General features: G+C 39.9%; 1 protein-coding gene across 1 annotated transcript in view; it reads right to left on the bottom strand.

The window, feature by feature from the left end:
* Nucleotides 1-19573, bottom strand: part of atrnl1b (attractin-like 1b) — a 70365-nt gene that overhangs the window by 29602 nt on the left and 21190 nt on the right. The window contains exons 18-23 of the mRNA XM_044013440.1: nt 12913-13146; nt 10718-10855; nt 8940-9033; nt 2372-2424; nt 1023-1117; nt 415-493 (exon numbers count right to left, since the gene is read on the bottom strand). Of these exons, the coding sequence (XP_043869375.1) occupies nt 415-493; nt 1023-1117; nt 2372-2424; nt 8940-9033; nt 10718-10855; nt 12913-13146 (693 nt within the window). The remainder of the gene's footprint in view (nt 1-414; nt 494-1022; nt 1118-2371; nt 2425-8939; nt 9034-10717; nt 10856-12912; nt 13147-19573) is intronic.

The raw sequence follows: 19573 nt of genomic DNA, 5'->3' as shown, positions 1-19573 counted from the left end.
TTAGTGACTTTCCATTGCTTAAAAATATTAAAGGTATTTTGTTGCAACAGCGACAGCAGTGACTTCACTCTGGAGGAAATAGCCTCAATTTTACAAAACCCGATGACTTCTATTTTGAATCCCAAATAGCGTCTTTTGATCAAAGCCATTTGTTAGGCACAGAATAAACAATTTTGCTTGTTGCATAATTAGAGTTGTGCCGTTTGCACTCGGGACGTGTATTTTCACAGTCTAATGAGTGAATTTAAAACACAGACATACAGTAGCCTGTGCAGACTTGGAAGATTTTCATCAACTTCTTTGATTAAAAACAGAAAACCTGCTTCACTGTTACTGGAACCAATCTATGAATAACATTAGCAGACAGGTTGGGCACAGTGTCTCCTCTGAAAGGTGAAAGGTCAATTCTGGTACCTGTTGATCCCACCGACCAGGTGATATTGAGGTTGAAGTTGTTGGACGCGTTAATGGACATGTCCAAGTTCTTGTTTGCCTTGAGAAGAGGAACATAAACACATTAGTGTATTGAAATAGACAAAAGTGTCATTATAAGAAAGCACAGACATTAAATCATAAGTATGAAGAGGAGGGTTTGAAACTCACAAATGTCCTATTAAACTACATCTCATATGACATTTTGTTTGTCTTTGTATAATAATAGTATTATAATATTTAAAGAAAAACTAATTCTATAATTAAAAATTTAAAAAACAAATTGTGGCAATGAAGCTCCGACTGTAAACGGAATTTGACTGAATTAAATTATTTCAAGACTGTAAATAATGAAAATAGCATTTAAAATAAACAGTTACATTTTTACTGTGAGCCAAAAACTTCACAAGCTCAGCAAAATCAAAGATTGTCATTGTGGCTGTTTCTCAGTGGATGTCTGTATGTACTGTATACACTATATCTTGTGAACCAAAGTTCCTCCACAATTAATAAACGTGCATCGTATTGAATGAGGTTCCCAGTGCAACTTCTTCTCACAGTGACACAAAATCAACAATTAGAGAGATTACCTGCTCGGGTGAGGCCATGAAGTTGATGGCAGTGTAGTGATTGTCATCTTCTTGGATGAGACTGAAGGTGAACTGGTAGTCAATCAGGAGATTGTCTGTGAAGGAGATCAGACAGGAAAGAGAAAGGTGTCATCGCACAATATATGTAGTATATATATCATAAATAACAAGTTGAAGAAAACAAACAATCTGAGCCGTTCACTGCTCGAGCCACTATTCTTGGCAGGATGCTGTGTGCAATCAAAACATACTTCGAGGCAATGGTCTGACTGACTTAGACAAGTGAAATGAAAATATCTGTGATCAAATCCAGTGACTGTAATCAGGGTATGCAATTTTCTCATCAAGCAGACCACATGAACGAATACCTGACCTCGACAGCGCGCCTAAAAACTGTGATTAGTGGAGTATTTTGTTATTAACTGATATCAAACTGTGACCAATTGATTCCCTTCTTGTTTAAAATTACGTTACATTCTACACTATGTAGAAGTGTATTGAGATTGTCTTTTTCAGTGGATACATTCTGTATTATTCTGTACATATTTATTGGGAGATAACAGCAGTGAGCTCAATACCATGAGCTACAGTGACAACTCGAAGACTTCACACACGGTGAAGAGGCTTGATAATGTCACAATGAGTGCGGCATGTTAATCTGTGGTCAGCGGCCTTTCAGAAAGTGTGTTTACAATGCACAAGAAGAGGTCCCAGCAGCCTCCAGAGGTTACAACCAGCTCTGGGGCTTTTAGTTTCTTGTCTCTCTCTCTCACTCTCCCTTCCTCCCTCCCTCACTGAGCCTGGTGTCAGGCTGTGGCATTTTAAGAGGGACAAAACTTCAGCCGAGGCTCTCATGTCAGAAACAGAATGGTGATGAAAGGACTGTGTAGGACATCACATTCTAATTCACGGGCACAAATGTGCGCCAATTCGGCACTCAAGGCAACATTTGCTGTTTTTTATAGAACAGCTCTTTGCGTCACTTCACCATGATGGACTTTAGTGTTTACCTAACAACTTTCTGAAGGAATAAACAAATAGGTGGGTGATTTTAGAGAGCGAGAAGTAAGTGGGGGACTTTTTTTTCTTCCATGTCCCCTTGATTACTTCAGTCACTCACTCCTTCTGATGCACTTGACATTTTCACGACAAGTCATTCTGTCACCGAACAAGCGCCCCTGGTGCCAAAGTGCTAAAATGCTCCATCTGCTCTGAGTGGAAGACTGGAAGTGGGGAAGCAACGTGGGAGAAAGCAAAGTGGGGAGGAGAGAGAATAGCCTAGAATAATCAAGGAGGTGTGTGTGTGTATGTGTGTGTGTGTGTTAGCTGTACAGTGGAGAATTACTCACAGTAACAGGTTCCTCTGAGTGGATTGCCAAGGTAACGGTTTTCTGAGTCACATCTGCAGAGAAGAAAACAGAGAGGAGAGAACAAGATGAAGACGAGCGCAACCAGACTGAGAGCAAGAAACACTCTTATCAGGAACAGTGTATGCCAAGTGCCGGGGCATTAGCCCCAGCTGTTGGCTCCTCCTCGAGTCTCTTATTTCTGACAAAGGACCCATAATCTGATGGTTTCTAAGTTAATTGGAATTTTTTAAGTTTTGTTTATCAAAGCATCACAGAGCTGTGGTACAAACTTTACCTCACACCTGATCATAATATGACGTGTCTGACAAAGGTGCAGTGTGACAGGTTTACAGGCAGTGGGTGCAGCGAGCAACGTTCACAACAGCTCAAAGCAGATTTAACATCTTTTTGTTTGTTTGTTTATTAACTTGACATTTCAGATTCAGGTTGAATGATTAGTCTTCAAGGTGGTTCGCGATGCTTGCAGCACATCATTTGTTTGCTTTTGATTGGAAAATGATTACTTTTGAGTCTCCAGAGCACACATGTTTTTGGAGGTAACCCTAAGCTGTGCCTCTCAAGATGTCAGGAAACCATATTAACTACGTAAATATATAACAGAGAGAGGAATGGCATCTCACACCTTCTCTAGTTGTCGTTATTAGGCCTTTGTTTTGTTGCATTTGAGGACCCACTGTAAATATGTAAACAGTGTGTTGCAGTCTAACTGCAGACGAGACCATTTGAATTGAACTTATGTAAAACAGTTTCAGTGAATAAAGGGGGACATGTAGAAATCATGTGACTGATTACAGTGCGATTAACACAAGATTTGTGTCTGTTGCTAGTGTGAAATGACTTCAAGTCCAGGGACAATGGATCCGTCTCCGACTCTCACAGTTAATGAGGCTCCTACCCCAGGGCCAAACATGGTGTGAAAACTGGACACTTATAAAGCAGCAATTGCCTCCAATCCACTGTTAGGTGACAGACACTCTAGTCTTAAAACCCTGAGCATCACAACTGCTCAGGGTTCGCACCAGGACTGCAAGAAAGTGGTGAAAAACTTGGCTGCAATTCAAACATTTAGATATTTATTACGCGACATGATTTAGTTTTTCTCACACCGCGGACTCATTCAACATGTTTGAGTCAGAATATCACAGAGGCTGTGACGAGGAGTCAGAGAGGACACGGAGCAGACAGACAGAATGCCACTGAGGAGGAGGTGGCTGTAAGTGATGTTACAGTGACTGGTGGCGGTGGGGGTGATTGTGCCTCTAAAATTGGATTCATGAGACAGATGGTATCACCGCTGAAGGTAAAACGCAAAACAGAAAAAAATCACGTAAGGGTGGAGGGAAGACATGCTGTAAAAGAGTAACTTAAGTTAATACAGGAACAGTTCATAATAGACGCATACAAATTGCATGGAGGGCTGCACAGTTACCTGCTAAATTAAAATTGCAATATGTCCAAGTGCAAAATCCAAATTACAAGACACTCAAATAATTTCATAAAGATAACACTAACCCAAGATATACAGTGTATATATATATATATACATATATATATATATCAAGAAAATGACAGTAAGATGAAAAAATGACCAGTTATGAAACAACAATTATCAAAAACACTTAATTTGACTATATCATGTGGCTCTAAGGCATATGACAACAGTTCATTCTACCACAGATATGCATCTGCTCTGAGTGGAAGACTGGAAGTGGGGAAGCAACGTGGGAGAAACACAAATTGCATGGAGGGCTGCACAGTTACCTGCTAAATTAAAATTGCAATATGTCCAAGTGCAAAATCCAAATTACAAGACACTCAAATAATTTCATAAAGATAACACTAACCCAAGATATACAGTGTATATATATATATATACATATATATATATATCAAGAAAATGACAGTAAGATGAAAAAATGACCAGTTATGAAACAACAATTATCAAAAACACTTAATTTGACTATATCATGTGGCTCTAAGGCATATGACAACAGTTCATTCTACCACAGATATGCAAAAGTATGTGTCGTAATATTTTAAGTCAGCAAAAAAATGATCGATAAGTAACAGATAACTTATTTAAATCACAGAGCATTTTAATAATGACTTGATTGGAGTGTTTCTTTTTATTATTATTAAAAGTTTCAGTTGATTTCAGTTTCTTACATGTGAAAACTTTTCTAGGTCTAGTCTAGAAGAAACACTAATAAACATTTTTCACCACTTCTTACCAAAAATAAGTCCTTGATTAATTGAGACATTAATCAAATAAATTTTAGTTGCAGTACAGCCTTGGTTTAAACGATAAACTAATCCGATCAAGAAGCATACAGATGTTACCACAGACGTGTAAGTGTTGTGAATGATGGAGTGTAGGACACTGAGCCTGGGAAAAATCTCAACCTAAACTCTCCATGTTAAGATTAAATGGGAAAGCGTCACTATTACCCTATAATAAAAAGACAGACAGACGACTGACAGACAGACAGACGACTTTATTGATCCCTTTGGGAGGTTCCCTCGGGGAAATTAACACAAAGATTAACAAAAGATGGAGAACCTATGCTGTCACAGGCTTTTTGAACCTGAACCCCTTTTCCTACATCTCCTACTTTACTTTGGCAGTGCAGCCTTAGAGTCGACACCTTGTTGTGTCTGATATAATTACAAGCCCCGTTTAAGCAGCAATCTGAGTGCACAATTTCAAAGAGAGAGTTGAAAACACAAACATGTATCCATTGTGACATTGTAAGTGCCCTCCGTGGTGCTTTCTTTTCTTCTATTTGGTTGTTTACGGGTTGTGGCGTCAATCATGATTCAAAAGAAAGGCAAACTTCTCCACTGGCAATGGCAAAGGCGTCAATTACTATTTTCTTGGTTTACCCGTATAACTGTTAACTTGGGTGGAGAACGGGGTATTGCTGAATAGCACTCCCGGATTGTTTTGCGTTGCCTGAAATTTACAGCAGACAAAACACACACACCTACCTACACACTCATCATAAAGTGGATAATGCAACTTCTACACTCTATCTTAATTTAATCTACACAGACTTGCATGTGTGCACACACACATGTGGACTCCAGGCGATACCCCCAGCACTGTATCTTAATTTCATCTACACTCAGCTTGAACCTTTGTCTGTGCTGGAGCACTCTCTGTGATTTAACAGGCAAAATACACACACACACACAAGGGCAGGGGGAGTTTGCTAGGAATCAAGGCAGTGTCCTTCACATGTGCAAAGGGTGGTAGCAGGCACGTACACACACACTGTAGGAGCTAACCCCTGCTACCTTCAGCACGAGAAGAGACCTGAATAATATATGTATCTAAATAATACTCTTCTTATTGCTCATTTGACTCATCGCTGCAACACAGCATGGACCTCATCAATTGTTTTTCAAAAACAATTCTATTCTGCACTGATGCACCCTTCAACTTCATTACCGTCGCTATTGTTCGGCAGTCCTAATGGCATCGGCGGCTGTGGTGCATGCTTGTGTAAAAGCTGTGTGTGTGTGTGTGTGTGCAGAGTTGAGAAGACAGCGCATCCTTGTGCAGAGGTCTTTGTTTAAAGGGTTATTGCTGGGGATGGTGCAAGTGAGTGGCTGACAGGGGTTTGGGGGAGGTGGGATGTGGGGGGAGACATTGATTAAACGTAATGAGATACCAGAAATTGCATTACAAAAAGAAAACACCACACACTCCGTTCGTCAGTAGGTAGGTGCACTAACTACATTACACATGATTAGCCTAACGCGTTTGAATGTGAAAATGAATCTTTATGTTGAGATTAAAGATCTCACTAAAAATAATGCCCGTTGATAATGACGACACTAATCTAATTAAACTCTGTAAATGGGATTGAATTAACAACATAGTCTGACGGTTTACACTTCTGGCTAAATTTTAAGCTGATGAACAATAACGGCTTGCAGGAACTATGAGAAAGCTGGCGCCGGAGCGGCTCAGGCACATGCTCCTTTCTAAATAGCAGCTGATGATTGGCCTGCAGGTGCTTGGCCCACTCAGATACCCCACTCTGATTTTGTAGGGTGGAAAATGAGTTGTTCGAACCAACTGTTAGCCACCTGCTGTATGGATGTTGCGCCGTGTTTGCACCGTGTTGCGTTCCATCTGGCAGCAGAAAATTAATGTGACGTTTCGTCGTCTGCATCAAGTGTCGTTTATTTATTGTCAAAGTCAACAGGAAGCACAGAGGGGCCTTTGAAGAGGTCACTTCCCCCTCTCTTGTCATGCTCATGAGCTCTCTTGCTCGGAAACATTTCTGGCACATTGTTCGAGAGGCTGTCGAGGTTGTGAAGTCAATGAACCGAGCAATATTTTAAGGGACAGTTCAGGTTTTTTGTCCTCGTATGATGTACTGACACAGAGTAATCAGCATAGACTACATTGTGTGTACCAATATCTCTCAAAAATATGATATTTCTTTCATATTCTTTCAAGGAAAAACAGAATTTGGCTACTAAACAAAAGCCTTGCCTTATTAAATCGACACCTGCTCAAGTCTACAACAGGGTGAACCATGTAGATGGCTTTTATTTTCATTCTATACTCATTAACAATCACAAACAAAAGTGTATGAACTCATTACCTCGCCACCTCTCTTCACATTAAGACTTTCAAAAACACCGATATCCATGCTGCGTCCAAACTGGAAAAGTAGACTGTTGAATGGATACTGTCTTTTTTCTTTTTTCACTGAAGAAACCCACACCATCAGTGGATTTCCTCCTAGAAGTGAAGTTTCACGCTGGAGATCAATGTTACCCACAGAGATATATTACAACATCAAAGAGAATGAACAAAATAGCTCCCACTCCATCCGCGCTCATACCAACACTATGACAATCATGAATCACTTATGAAGCCATTTTAAGACTTTGATTTGCTAATGTAGGTTGGCTGCTCTGTTTTATGTATAAACGGCCAATTCACATTGCATGAATGCCATTATATGATTAAAAAAAGCGGGTCACTAATAGTCAGACCTTTGTTATGATTCAAAATCAGACCACTTCATGTGTATAAACAGACTATTAAAGGGTCTGACTTCATTACAACAGCAATCCAATATCAAATCATTTCTATGCAGCAGTGAGGACCGAAGAACTACACAATATTGCCATAATATTTAGGATATTAATAATTAATATCAGGGATTCTGCTGTCTCATAATTTGTTTCACTGTCAAGTTATTTTAATAAATATGTCACAAGCAAAGGACAAAGCTGTTCTACTCCAGCTTTCATGAATGTGTATTTACCCCCAGTGAGTGAACGGCAGCAGCTCAAAGACCCAATACACATTTTGTGCAAAACATTATGACCAACACATAGCACCTTCCCACACGTATAGATATAGATATACAGTACAGATGTGTGTACGTCTCACTTGTCAAAATAGACCTCCCTTAAAATAGCCCCGAGCGTTTCATCAGGATTCCATCCCAAGTGATTACCGAGGTGGTGACAGGCAGCCCAGAGACTGGCTTGTGATTGACATTACCTCAGCTCAGAGCATTTCAGTTGACAAAGTGACGGTGTATCTCTCATTTGACCTCTCTGTAGCAGATCATAACTTTTAGAAAGAGGAGGCAGGGATTCTGAAGTGGCTACACCAAATAAGGCTGGGTGATGTGAATTATAACTAATATCTCAATAACGCCTTGATATTTTCAGGCTTTATATCCCGGTATACGAGATGTACACAGGTAGGTTCTCCGGACAGTTATTACCTTTCTTTTCAGATAATACCTAGTTTATTACCTAGTTTTTACCATATTTTACTATGACACAAATAAATGTGTTATTAAATATGATTTTATTGATTGTGTGTGTGTTTTCAACACAATAAAAATGCAACATCCTTTAAGCCCAGGAAAGGTTATCCCAGATACTTGACCCTGATATGACAATATCAGACTCATGTCATGATAAAGAGATAATATTTATATATAATCCAGCTTTTCTCACATGGATGAGTCGCTTCAATGCTCGACACCTGATGTGTGCTGCTGAAGGCCGCATTCAGACGTTACCAGAGCAGTCATGGACACTCACCGCTGTTGTGTACATTCTGTTTGACAAAAATGCCAGGAAATGGGCAGAGAGCCCTTGTTCGAGAGCGCTTTGCTCAACTTCTACCGTACTTGGTGACAGCCAACGACTGTAACCCCGTTAAAAACAAATGATTAAGGCAACTGTAAAAATATGGCGGTGCAAGGTGGCAGACCATAATGCAAGGTCCTACAGTTGAAGTACAGATGACAATGACAATTTTTATTTTGAAGCTGTTATAAACGTCTGCAAGCATACTTTGGAGTAATTTTAATTTCTGCCAATAAACCCTCCTAAATGTAAACACACTGCACCTCTAAAGTGGATCTCTCAGATGAATCTCCTGTGAGAGCCGGTATAAAATTTCAGAACATTGAGTGACTGCCATCGGAAACACGACAGGGCTTTGCTCTTTTCTCACGGTTTATAGTATGTGTGTGTGTTGTGTGTTTGAAGTACTCACAGCTGGCACTGGTCTCCTTTGATCCCCTTGGTGGTGCAGAAGCACTTGCCAGTTAACACCTGGCACACACTTGCATGACCATTACACTTGCACGCTGGAAGAGGCAGAGAAACACAGATGGAGAAGAAGATGGGGGAATTGAAATGGAGCATGGTAAAGAGAGAACAGAGGGACAAACAGATCAGTGTAACACATAGCTAAATACAGCATGTGGACAGACTAGAAGCTAGGATTGTATGTCCTTGTGTACAATCACACAATCTAACCACCATTTCAGCCTTTTCAGAGTTGCGGGATGTCCTGAGGGCACCAAAACAAACATTTCCTACAATCTCTGCTTTAACAGTTGTTGTTCACCTTTTTTTTTTAAGCCTATAGGCTAGCAGTTACCTTTTGCGTGCATTGATTGTGCTAAGCTAGGCTACCAACGTCTCTTCTGCGGTACGGAACAACAGATTAAATTGATATTGATCTGTGCAAGACGGTAAACAAACACATTTTCCCAAATGACAGGCTGAACTCCAGACATCCGAGACATGATGGAGAAAAATATGTGAGGCAACAATTTAGATGCTTTCAGTTCGGTTCCCGAAGACGGTGAATGTGAATATTTCAGGTGACAGGGCTCTCTTTTAACCGGCTGTCACGGTACTTTGTCACGATTGATGAAAATGAATAGAAATTTAGTGTGTGCATGTCGCACCAAATAGGACAGTTTGATAAATGTTTAAACTAAAATGGATCATAAAATGAACTGCATGCCATTAACTGAAAGTATGGATATTTCTTTGACGACTTATTGTGATTCTGAGTCTACGTCCCCAAGCCCTGAAAGCATTAGAATATTCCAGACACAGAACCCCACCTGTGTAGTCTCATTTTACAGGCTGTGGCCATAATCTATACATAATGGTGGTATATGAGACCATAAAGCTCTCAGATGTGTGTGTGTGTGTTACTGTCGGTCTCCCATGTCTGCTAATTCAAACAATGGAGTGCATGTAATTGCTCAGGAATGCTATTCATGCCTTATTCGGGACAAATATGCCTAAATCCCCTCTCAACAATGAAACTGTCATAGTTTAGTTCAATTGAAGACAGTGATCCAATAAACATGTTGCAAATGTTTAACTGTTTTAATGTCAATGCCATTTGCTTTGAAAAGGAAAAAAATGAGCCACTTTCAACCCAGATATAAATAAAAATGCCATCTCAGTATATATAGTTTGCATCAATATAGATTGTGTGACAATCCTTACTTGCAAAAATCAAGACACATGTTTCAACAAACATGTGTGTTATGGGTGAAAAATAACTACTGGTGGAGTATTTGACCTTCAGCTTCTCCTACAGGTTCCCACAAAGCACCACATCTACTCTGCACTCCTTGCAGTGTCATAGAAACACAGATCATCTTAAGATTTGACTGGCAGAACCAAAAAAACTGAACCAGCACATGCTAGATCTTTATTTTAGCTTGCATGTGTGTAGTGACTGTCACTATCTGAACTAATTAATACACAACAGTGCCCTCTTTTGGTTAAGGTGCTGTAATACTGGAGGTTAAGCATGCAACAGGCTGATTAGAGATTCAGTAAGTAGATGATTGTCTTCTGAAAGCTTAATTATCATTTTCCAAATATTTGAGATGCAATTTCTTTACCGTGTTGTTTTTAATTGTTGTTAATTGTGTTGTTTGGAACAAAATGCAGAGAGACGATTTAAGTCAAGCGCACGCCAGATAAGTCATTTTCACAGTGACTGACTGCAACACTCACCCTGGCATTTGCCGCCATTGGTCGGATCTCCGTGGTAACCAGGCATGCAGGTCTGGCAGTGCGGACCGGTGGTGAGGTTGCGGCACTGTTCGCACACGCTGCCGTTGACACATGTGCTGTGGCCATTGCACTGGCATGCTGTGGAGGAAAACACAAGAGCGGGGTCAGACTCGGCTGCACTGCTGTAGCTGCTTCTCAAATACAGACATTCAGGGAATTAATTAATGTTAAATTGCAGGCCAACACGCTGTGCAACTCATGGCTTTGTCACTATATCATTTTATGGGGACTGATTTCAGTGACTCAAAGTCAAAAACTTAATTTGTCTGCAAATCCCAAAAACCAAAAACTCATTGTCCCTCATCTAACAAACTGTTAAAGAAACCATCGCAGATCTGGACACAGAAAAAAAATCGTTGCAACAAGCTTCACGTGTGATTCATGAAATGTTCTTATCTCTCCAATCTGAGCATGAGATTAATGTGACATTGATAAATGTGGCAGCTGAAACAGTCATCATTCACATATAATTTCCCTGTATAATTATAGTTCTGATGACTCACCGCTGGATTTTACGACAGAGAGAAATAATGGCAAAAAGATGAATTTCTTTTATTTATTATTTATTGTTATGATTTATTTAGTTAACGTTAAAGGGAAGTTAAAAAAAAAAGTTCATGGTTTTGATAAAAAAAACACACAAAAAAAACTATTTTAAAGTCTAAAAACTTGTCCAAATTTTGATTTTATTTTTGATTTTATGTTAATTATCTTAATTGTTTCCCCGACTTATGTCCTTATAGATGAACACCAGTCTTTGCCTGGAAATGACCACACGCACACATTTTCTATTGCAATTCCTTTCATAAAAGAGATCAATTCTGTGTTTGTGATGATCAAAATCACTGTTACTAAATCACATTAGAACAATGCGTAGAACTGTGCCTGTATATCTCAAATCATTTCTCAAATAATAATAAATGTAAAAAAAATATGTATTTACTATTATTAGTAAATACATTATTATTATTTAGATTTACCGTGTACATTTGGGATGGGAGGACGACCTGAAGAGGTGACCTCACTCAACGTACACTGGCACATTTAGCTGCCTTATTAACTCCGTCGCTACAGCGGTGAAGCTGTAAACAATCTAAAAAGCTCCGAGGTGCATCAGTATTTACACAGCAGTACGGTCGGTCGCCTTTTATTAAAGGAGGTGGGAGATAATCTTATTTATTTAAAGACAGACATAGAGCCAAGTCCAGAGCCTTAGTGTCTCACATCAATAAAAGCCAAGCAAATAAGAGGTGATATATGCACAAACAGTGACAGCCATGGCAAAGTGCATATTATTATTTTATCTGCCTTCAAATAATTAGTGCAAGTACGTCCATTTGCTTTGAATGGACCCTCAGCACATTTTGTCCTTTTATTCTTATTCTTATAATAATAATAAAAAAGAATATTGTGTTCATTTCTGCAAGTCTGATACATGAGCTAACCTGGTTCAAGCTGGTGTTACCAGCTGCACTGTGCTGTGAAGCACTCACCTTTTATAGGTTGTTACAATTAATTTTACCTTTGACATTGGATATAATGTCCTGTCTCTGCCACTGAAGCTTGCATGACAACTATAACTATAATTCAGTGGTGTGAAAATACACTCCTACTTGGTCCCTGCCTTCCCGCAGCTTGGACAATTTATTGCCCGTGAAGCTCTGCATTGACATGACAGAAAGAAAAACACCCACTAGTGAACACAAAAGTATTTGAAAGGGAGAATAATAAGAAAAAAAGAAAACGGTGGTGTTTAGCTTCAGGGCTACAGACTAAAAGATTAACGTATTATACGACTAAAATATATACACTTAATTATATAAGTCTCACAAGGTGAAATATTTCTCAAGGATTTTACACATTATTGATAGCACCGAGCACATTCTCAAATTACAACCAGTGGCGGGTATTTTATCATCTTACATGACGTGGTTGTATAGACTGAGCTTAATGAAAGCACTGAGTAGCGTAAGGTTGCATTAAGTCAGCAGGGAGGGATTAGTTGCATTGGGGAACTGTAACGGGAATCCTCTGTAAGAGCATCTTTTTAAACATAACGATGCAACAGTCGATAAGTAATAACTTCTTGCGCACGTGCGTTTCTGACATGGATTTTCACATTGTGGGTCTCTTACCAGGGCATTGAATGAAGGCCCACTCATAGCCCTTGTCTTTGGGACACATGCCTGGCTCCAGGCTCATGTCCTGGGACTGGACCTGTTGGCTCTGCTTAGGTATTTTCTTCATGGGCCCTCGGTACGAGCCCTCCACGCACAGACCCTTCCCGGTGCTGCTGGGATCTCCGCACCAACCGCACTCCGGCTGCTCCAAGCACTGGGAACACGTCTGCAGGCCGGAGCAGTTCTGAGCTAAAGGAGAGAAGATACTCGTGTTAGATTTTATTATTATAAAATGATATTATTATTTTTTTTCCAATCATTAAAGGCCGTTTAATGGTGAGATTAAGTCGATCATATATCCCTATGATATCCTAGAGTTCTGTGAGGCTTGGTGAGGAGTGCCTAAAATCTGTTTCTCCTTCTGTTATTGCTGGTAGCCATGTTTTTAATGCAAGTTAGTGTCACATTCATTGTGATAGTGTCAATACCTCATACTACCACTAACTATCCCTTTAAACAACTGTTGCTCTGTTGTCCTTGTTGACTACATTCCAAAATGATTTAACCTTTTCAGAGTCAAACGCTGTGTGTCGTTTATTTTTTCTTTATCAGCCACACTTGCTTTTATTTCCAGCATAAATTCAAAAAGTCACCTTGGGACAAACTGCAGCAAGAACAGAGAAGATGCAGCGTTGGAGCTCATAGCATAGTAAAGATGCCGCTTTGGGTATTATTCCATAGGGTTTTGGCCCTTTTTTTTTTCCTTGACAGATTATTCCAGTTATTTCTCTGCCTTTGAGAGATCTACAGATTCAGGAGCTTTGCACTGAGACACTAACTGGTTATCCCGTGAGCTGTCAGGACAGCAGATAAGAGGATAAGACACAAGCCTTGAACATTTGACAGTTGATGGAGGTAAGGGAGGGGGGGGGTTGCATCAAACCAGAGCCACTGAAATGTTTTAGATTTGAGCAAAGTTCAACACAAGCCTTAAATGCGATATGTGAAGTGGCACCTTGCTCTAAGCTCAGACCAAAGACAGCAAGGGAGCAATGCAGTTTTATGGGACGCACCTGTAGGACACCCAATTTCTTGACAAGCTTCAGTGTGACCTGCCAGACGGACACTTTAAGAGGAGAAAATGTCACTACTATTTTAAGGAGACAAACACTGAGTGCTTTTACTTCAGTTTATGTCAGACAAATCCCCCGCTATTGCCCTAATGGATGCGAAACCATGACAACACCACGGCAATCAGTACAAAGTACGGCCATTTAAGTTTGTTTTGAAGACAGGACGTAAGTGCCACATTTCTCAGGAACACAGCATTCTGAGAAAATAAGTAGCTGGATGGAGGTCTCGTCTTGCCACACCACAAACGCACGTTGAAATACATCATCTTTGAAAAAACAAAGGGACACGTGTTTGTGCATTGGTTTTGACAGATAAATGAATGTGAACCACGGACAGTTGTTTAACCCCGGTTTCCCCAGTCAAGCAAAATCCTTATTCTGACTCACAAGTCTGCAGGCTGCAAGCTTTCAAGGCCACTCAAATGTGTCAGTTAGCTTAAGTTCTTTGAAATCTGTTTGCAAATGATATCAATGTGACTGGTCAGGGCCAAACTTTATTTGAATTTATTTGCTCAGATTTTATGTGATCAGTTTATTACACATTCCACTGTGTCTTATCATGCTTACATTTATTGAGTGCCCAGTGTACCCAGGATTCTTTTTAACACATGCTTAGTTCTTGGTTCCCACATTCAGACTACAGATATTATCCATCACATTGATAATGGTGCCGTTTTCATGTGTGGTTTTTCCATTTATAAAGGAGAGGAGGGGTGGGTTTGTGGGGGTAAACAGTGTGGATTATATACCTGCTAACCCATGTACAGCCAATTGTACACGGATGGCAGTGTGTAGTTACTGTTCCACTGTGTTGCCCATTCTAAAGTATTTGTATAGATTTTTTTTTAAGAACATACACAGCTAGGTATGAAAATTTAATATCAGGTTTATCCCTTAGGGTCCGTATAAATCTCGAGGTCCTGGAATGCCTGGAGAGATACAGGTCCCCCCCATGGCACCAGCATAAATCACCTGAACTGTATGTTGGTGAGCGAGAGAGAATTTCCAACTCAGTAATGGAAATTCACCATGAATAACCTGTTGTTAGTGCTTTAGCTTCAGCTTGAACAGTAATATCTTAGGCTGTAGTGCCCAGTTCCATCTAAAATCTTTTCTCCCGCTTTGACACACCTTTTAATGTACATGGTTAAATATTTCAGTTAAATCATCAAGTATTTTTTTTTTTTTACAGGAAAGCACACTTTTGCATAGTGTGATGGAAGAAGATGTCATGTGATCATTTAGCAGTAGGGTTAGGCAATAATTCAATAGCAATATACAGTATATTTAACATTTACAACACATTTTTATGACTTAACTCGGGAAAACATTAATTAATTTCCTGGCATTAATTGCAATAAAAAAATCACTATCATGATAAACAGTTTTTGGCAATATCATCCAGCTCTATTTAACGGTGCTTGATAATTGTGCCTCCATTTCCATAAAAGTAACTAATCAACCAGAAACACAAGGCTGCTCTCTTTTCAACAACTCTCTAGGCTGAAACTCATCACTATATTCAAAATCAGTTTATCTTCCAATTACTAAGTCATAAAAAAAGAGAATAAATTGATGCACAAACTGTGAAAGGCGGACAATATAAATTCCCAGAAAGCATGGTGACATGTTTACTTGGCCTTTTTTTGGTTCCACCAGCAGTTCAACCACCTGACATGAATGTTACTGTTATGTGCTGTAAGACACAAAAGGCAGCGAATCCTCACGTTTAAAAAAAAAAAATCTGTTTGGAACAGAATCAAATCAAATAGAATATATCTATATGTGTATTACCCACAAGAACACGGTGCATATTTAAAGCAAATCTTATCAGTCACTTTGCAGAGTAAAAGATATTTATGACAAGTGGGATGAAGGGCTTTGTAAATAAATTTGAGAGCGCCTTTCTGGGGTTCAAAGGCTGTAACTGGCTGGAAGAGAGGATGGGAACTTTCCTCACCTTCTTCCTGAAATAATTTATCAGTCAGGAGGAACGCCTGAGCAGCACAGCTGCAGAATCTGAGACAGTGCGGTGGAACTGGTGGTGGGAGCATAACAGGCCAGTTCTAATATAAAAGATTAAATCAGGAACCAAAGAAAACACCCAGAGGAAAAGAGAAGAGTCAACCTGACCTTGCATGTTTAAAATTCTGTCTGAACTAAATGCAGCTTCAGGGGATTCTCTTTTTCCTCCCCCCGACCCTGGTGAGAGTGTTAAAGGCACAAATGACAAAGTGCCTCAGTGTTTGATGTATTGAGATAGAAGCTAAAGGATTGTTTTAAGTTATTAACTAAAATGACAGGAATTATTACATCATTCCATCCATTATCTACACTGTTACTTCTTTGAGGGTCAATCAAAAGGCAGGATAGGTAAGCAGCCAATCACAGGAGCAACATACACAGACGGACAATTAACATTCACAATGATGCCTCCAGTCAATTGAAGCCTGGTTTATACTCTGCATAATCTGTATTAAACCTTATTAGGGAGGCAGAGATATTCCAGTATTCCAGTTATATGAGATTAACTGACATCCATTTTGGCCATAGACTAGTTTCTTTGTAAGCTGCCTGTAGGTTGCAGTCTACCTGCGGTGGTCCATGCCTTTGTGCCTCGCACACTATAAACAAGGCTTTACAGTCTCCAGTAAACCAACCTGAAGAGAGACCTGAAGATAACCCACATAGGGAAAACATGCAAACTCAACAGGGATTCAAACCAGGAACCTTGATGCTGTGAGCCTCCAGTGCTGACACCACAATACTGTGCTGTCTCAGAAATCTGAGAAAGAGTTATTTCACACAGAAAATCAACTGTATTCGCACTACCTCCTAAAAGCATCTCGCATTTAGTTCTGCAAAATGACCGTCTTCTCTACTGAGAAAAACAATTACAACAGAGCAGGCTGTGACACTACAGAGCATTTTATCATATAGCTCTATAGACGTTAAGTGCATTTATGCAGTGAGCACACACTGCGACGCACTGAGGGAACAGACGGAGTGGGTGTCTGAAACTTTGTTGTGTCTGACTTTGCTCCTTCTTATTCATCCTCAAACTGAAGAAAATATAGCCAGAATTTAATAGGACAACCTTTCCCTGTCCTTCATGCCAAAAGGGACAAATTCCTCATGACAAATATCCAGTGAGTGCTCAAAACGCCGCCGTGCTACCCCGGCATCAGCAGCAGACAAAAGAATACGAGACTGTACCCTTGAGCTCCCTAAATTTGTTACTCACTAAAGTGATCAGAGATGTTTTTATGGTCTGACACAACCGCGGGTATAATTCATACATCACGCGGCAACAACACCGTCGACCTGAACAACTCCACTGACCTCTAGATGAAAGGAGCTCTGTGATCAACTTACCAATGTGCAGAGAAAATGCTGTTACACCAGCTTCTCCTCCTGAGACCCCGTATTCACTATTTGTTTGTACACAGGCATCATGAGAATTGCAGTGGAAGCAGTTGCGTTTGTTTTAACACGTTGCTCCGTGCAACTATAAAGGCCGATGCCTTTGCTTCAAGCAAATATACACAGAGCAAAAGAAACAAAGCAGCAATAACAAAGTGCCACGTAATCTGTGTTTTATGAAGAATATATTGGCCAAATTAAGTTATTGGTGTTTGTTTGCACAAAAACACAATAGATTTGTTGTGCCCTTATGTGCAACAGTGAGCTGTGCTAGATTATATTTGCTATAAATTGAGCAATATGAGAGGATTGTGCAGAGCCAATATTTCAATATGGAAAGGAAATGTGGTCACTCACGGAGCACTTACCAAACTTTTCTGGCTCATGGCCGCTTAAGAGCAGGTAAGGTCGCGGGCTGAAAATTAATTACTCTCAAATAAAAAATGCAACACGAGTAGCAAAGTTGCAATGTTTAGCTTCTCATTCATGCATAGGAATATGAAGTAGTTCATGTTTTGATTTTTTTTTTTCCCTGCAACATCTGTCTGAAAGAAGAAAAAAAAAATTCCACATTGACTAACGTCTCCTCTGAGCTGGATAAGGACTGCAAGATGTGTTTGTGACGCTGCCCTAATGATGCACGCTTAAAAATATACAGGTTACAGCTGTGGACTGCATCAACTAAACAGGCCACCATCCTCCACTGTAATGAGACAGCCGGAGGCAGCTGGCCACCAGGAGTAGACGGAGCATCTGGAGTCACAACAGTGATATAAACTGCAGCAGGTCAGAGTTTACAAGATTGTCAGCTACTGTAGCCAACTTACTTTCATCTATAATACTGAACATGTAACCCGCTGTGTTATGACTCAGTTTTCAGCAATGTTACTTGTGGAGGGTCCTGCAAGCTCATAACATATGGTGCATTTTACATTATTACACAGTAATGTTAATTAATGACCTTATGCTACACAGCTGCTTTATTAACCTTTTACAGCAAGGGCAATGGACGAGTTTGAAATTTGCCCTTAATGTTGAGGTCTCAAGACCAGCATCACAGCATTTGCTGAATCAGAAACATCTAAATCAATACACACACTGGCAAGGTGTACATCATGATATTCTGCTGTATCCATATGTTTTGGCACCACTCAAGAATTGATAAATGATGAAAGGAATTGATCAGTTTTATGAAGTAGATAAGTGTTTCTTTTCTCTCTCCCTAAATAGACACTGATAAGAAGGATCCTGAATCTGTAGTACTTTTTGTTTCAAGTCATTTAATTGACATACAAAATGTATTTTTTGGTGCATTATTGAGCGGTTACTCCACGAATGACAATTGAACATGATCTAGTGATCTGAGAGAACTAGACATCTCCTCTAGGCCCGAGGTTTGGAGACTCTGAGCAAGAACAGGGCAGTTTAGAGAGACTATCAGCTGTTCTACAAAGCAGCTGCATGTACCCAAAGGTCTCCATTCCAGCAGTTGGATAATAAACTCAATAAAACCTATCAATAACGGCAGAGCATTTTAGACGTGAAGATTGCCTCTGGTCATCTGGCATGTTTGAAGCGAGTGCATCTGTCCATGCTTGTCTAATGATAAGGGCTCTGGACTGAGAGCTATGATGCCAAATGATTGTAGTTAACAACCCCAGGATGGGATTCAACAATAAACTATTTTTGCTGTGATCCCACATGATTTGATTGTTACAAACCTAATGTTATGACGAATCTATTCATGCAATGAAACCTACAAATATAAACAGAGTGCATCCTATGAAACACTGACATGGAGCTGACGGGGTGTGCTGAGCGAGTACCCATAATGCCTTCCGCCGAGTCACAGAACATTTGTAGCACAACCCTGAAACCGCTCTTTAAAGCACGACTGTTTTTAAACTACTTAAATCCAGCTAATGGTAAATAGTCCATCTGCAGCTAGGTCAACAGGGAAATCTAACAGTTGGGGTGACTATATGTGAGAGTAATTTGCCATTACAAAGCAAAAAAAACTGCATCCAAAGGCAATCATGAGAAACTAATGCCATTTTCCCTCTGACACAAACAGCTTCCACCTTAAGCCGTTTTCCACCCTAAAGCTTCTTTCTCTTCAT

The sequence above is a fragment of the Solea senegalensis genome, linkage group LG18 (genome assembly GCF_019176455.1).
Source record: "Solea senegalensis isolate Sse05_10M linkage group LG18, IFAPA_SoseM_1, whole genome shotgun sequence".
In the NCBI taxonomy this organism is placed as follows: Eukaryota; Metazoa; Chordata; class Actinopteri; order Pleuronectiformes; family Soleidae; genus Solea; species Solea senegalensis.
Note: the sequence above shows the minus strand (reverse complement) of the source record. Positions and strands in the feature narration are given on the sequence as shown.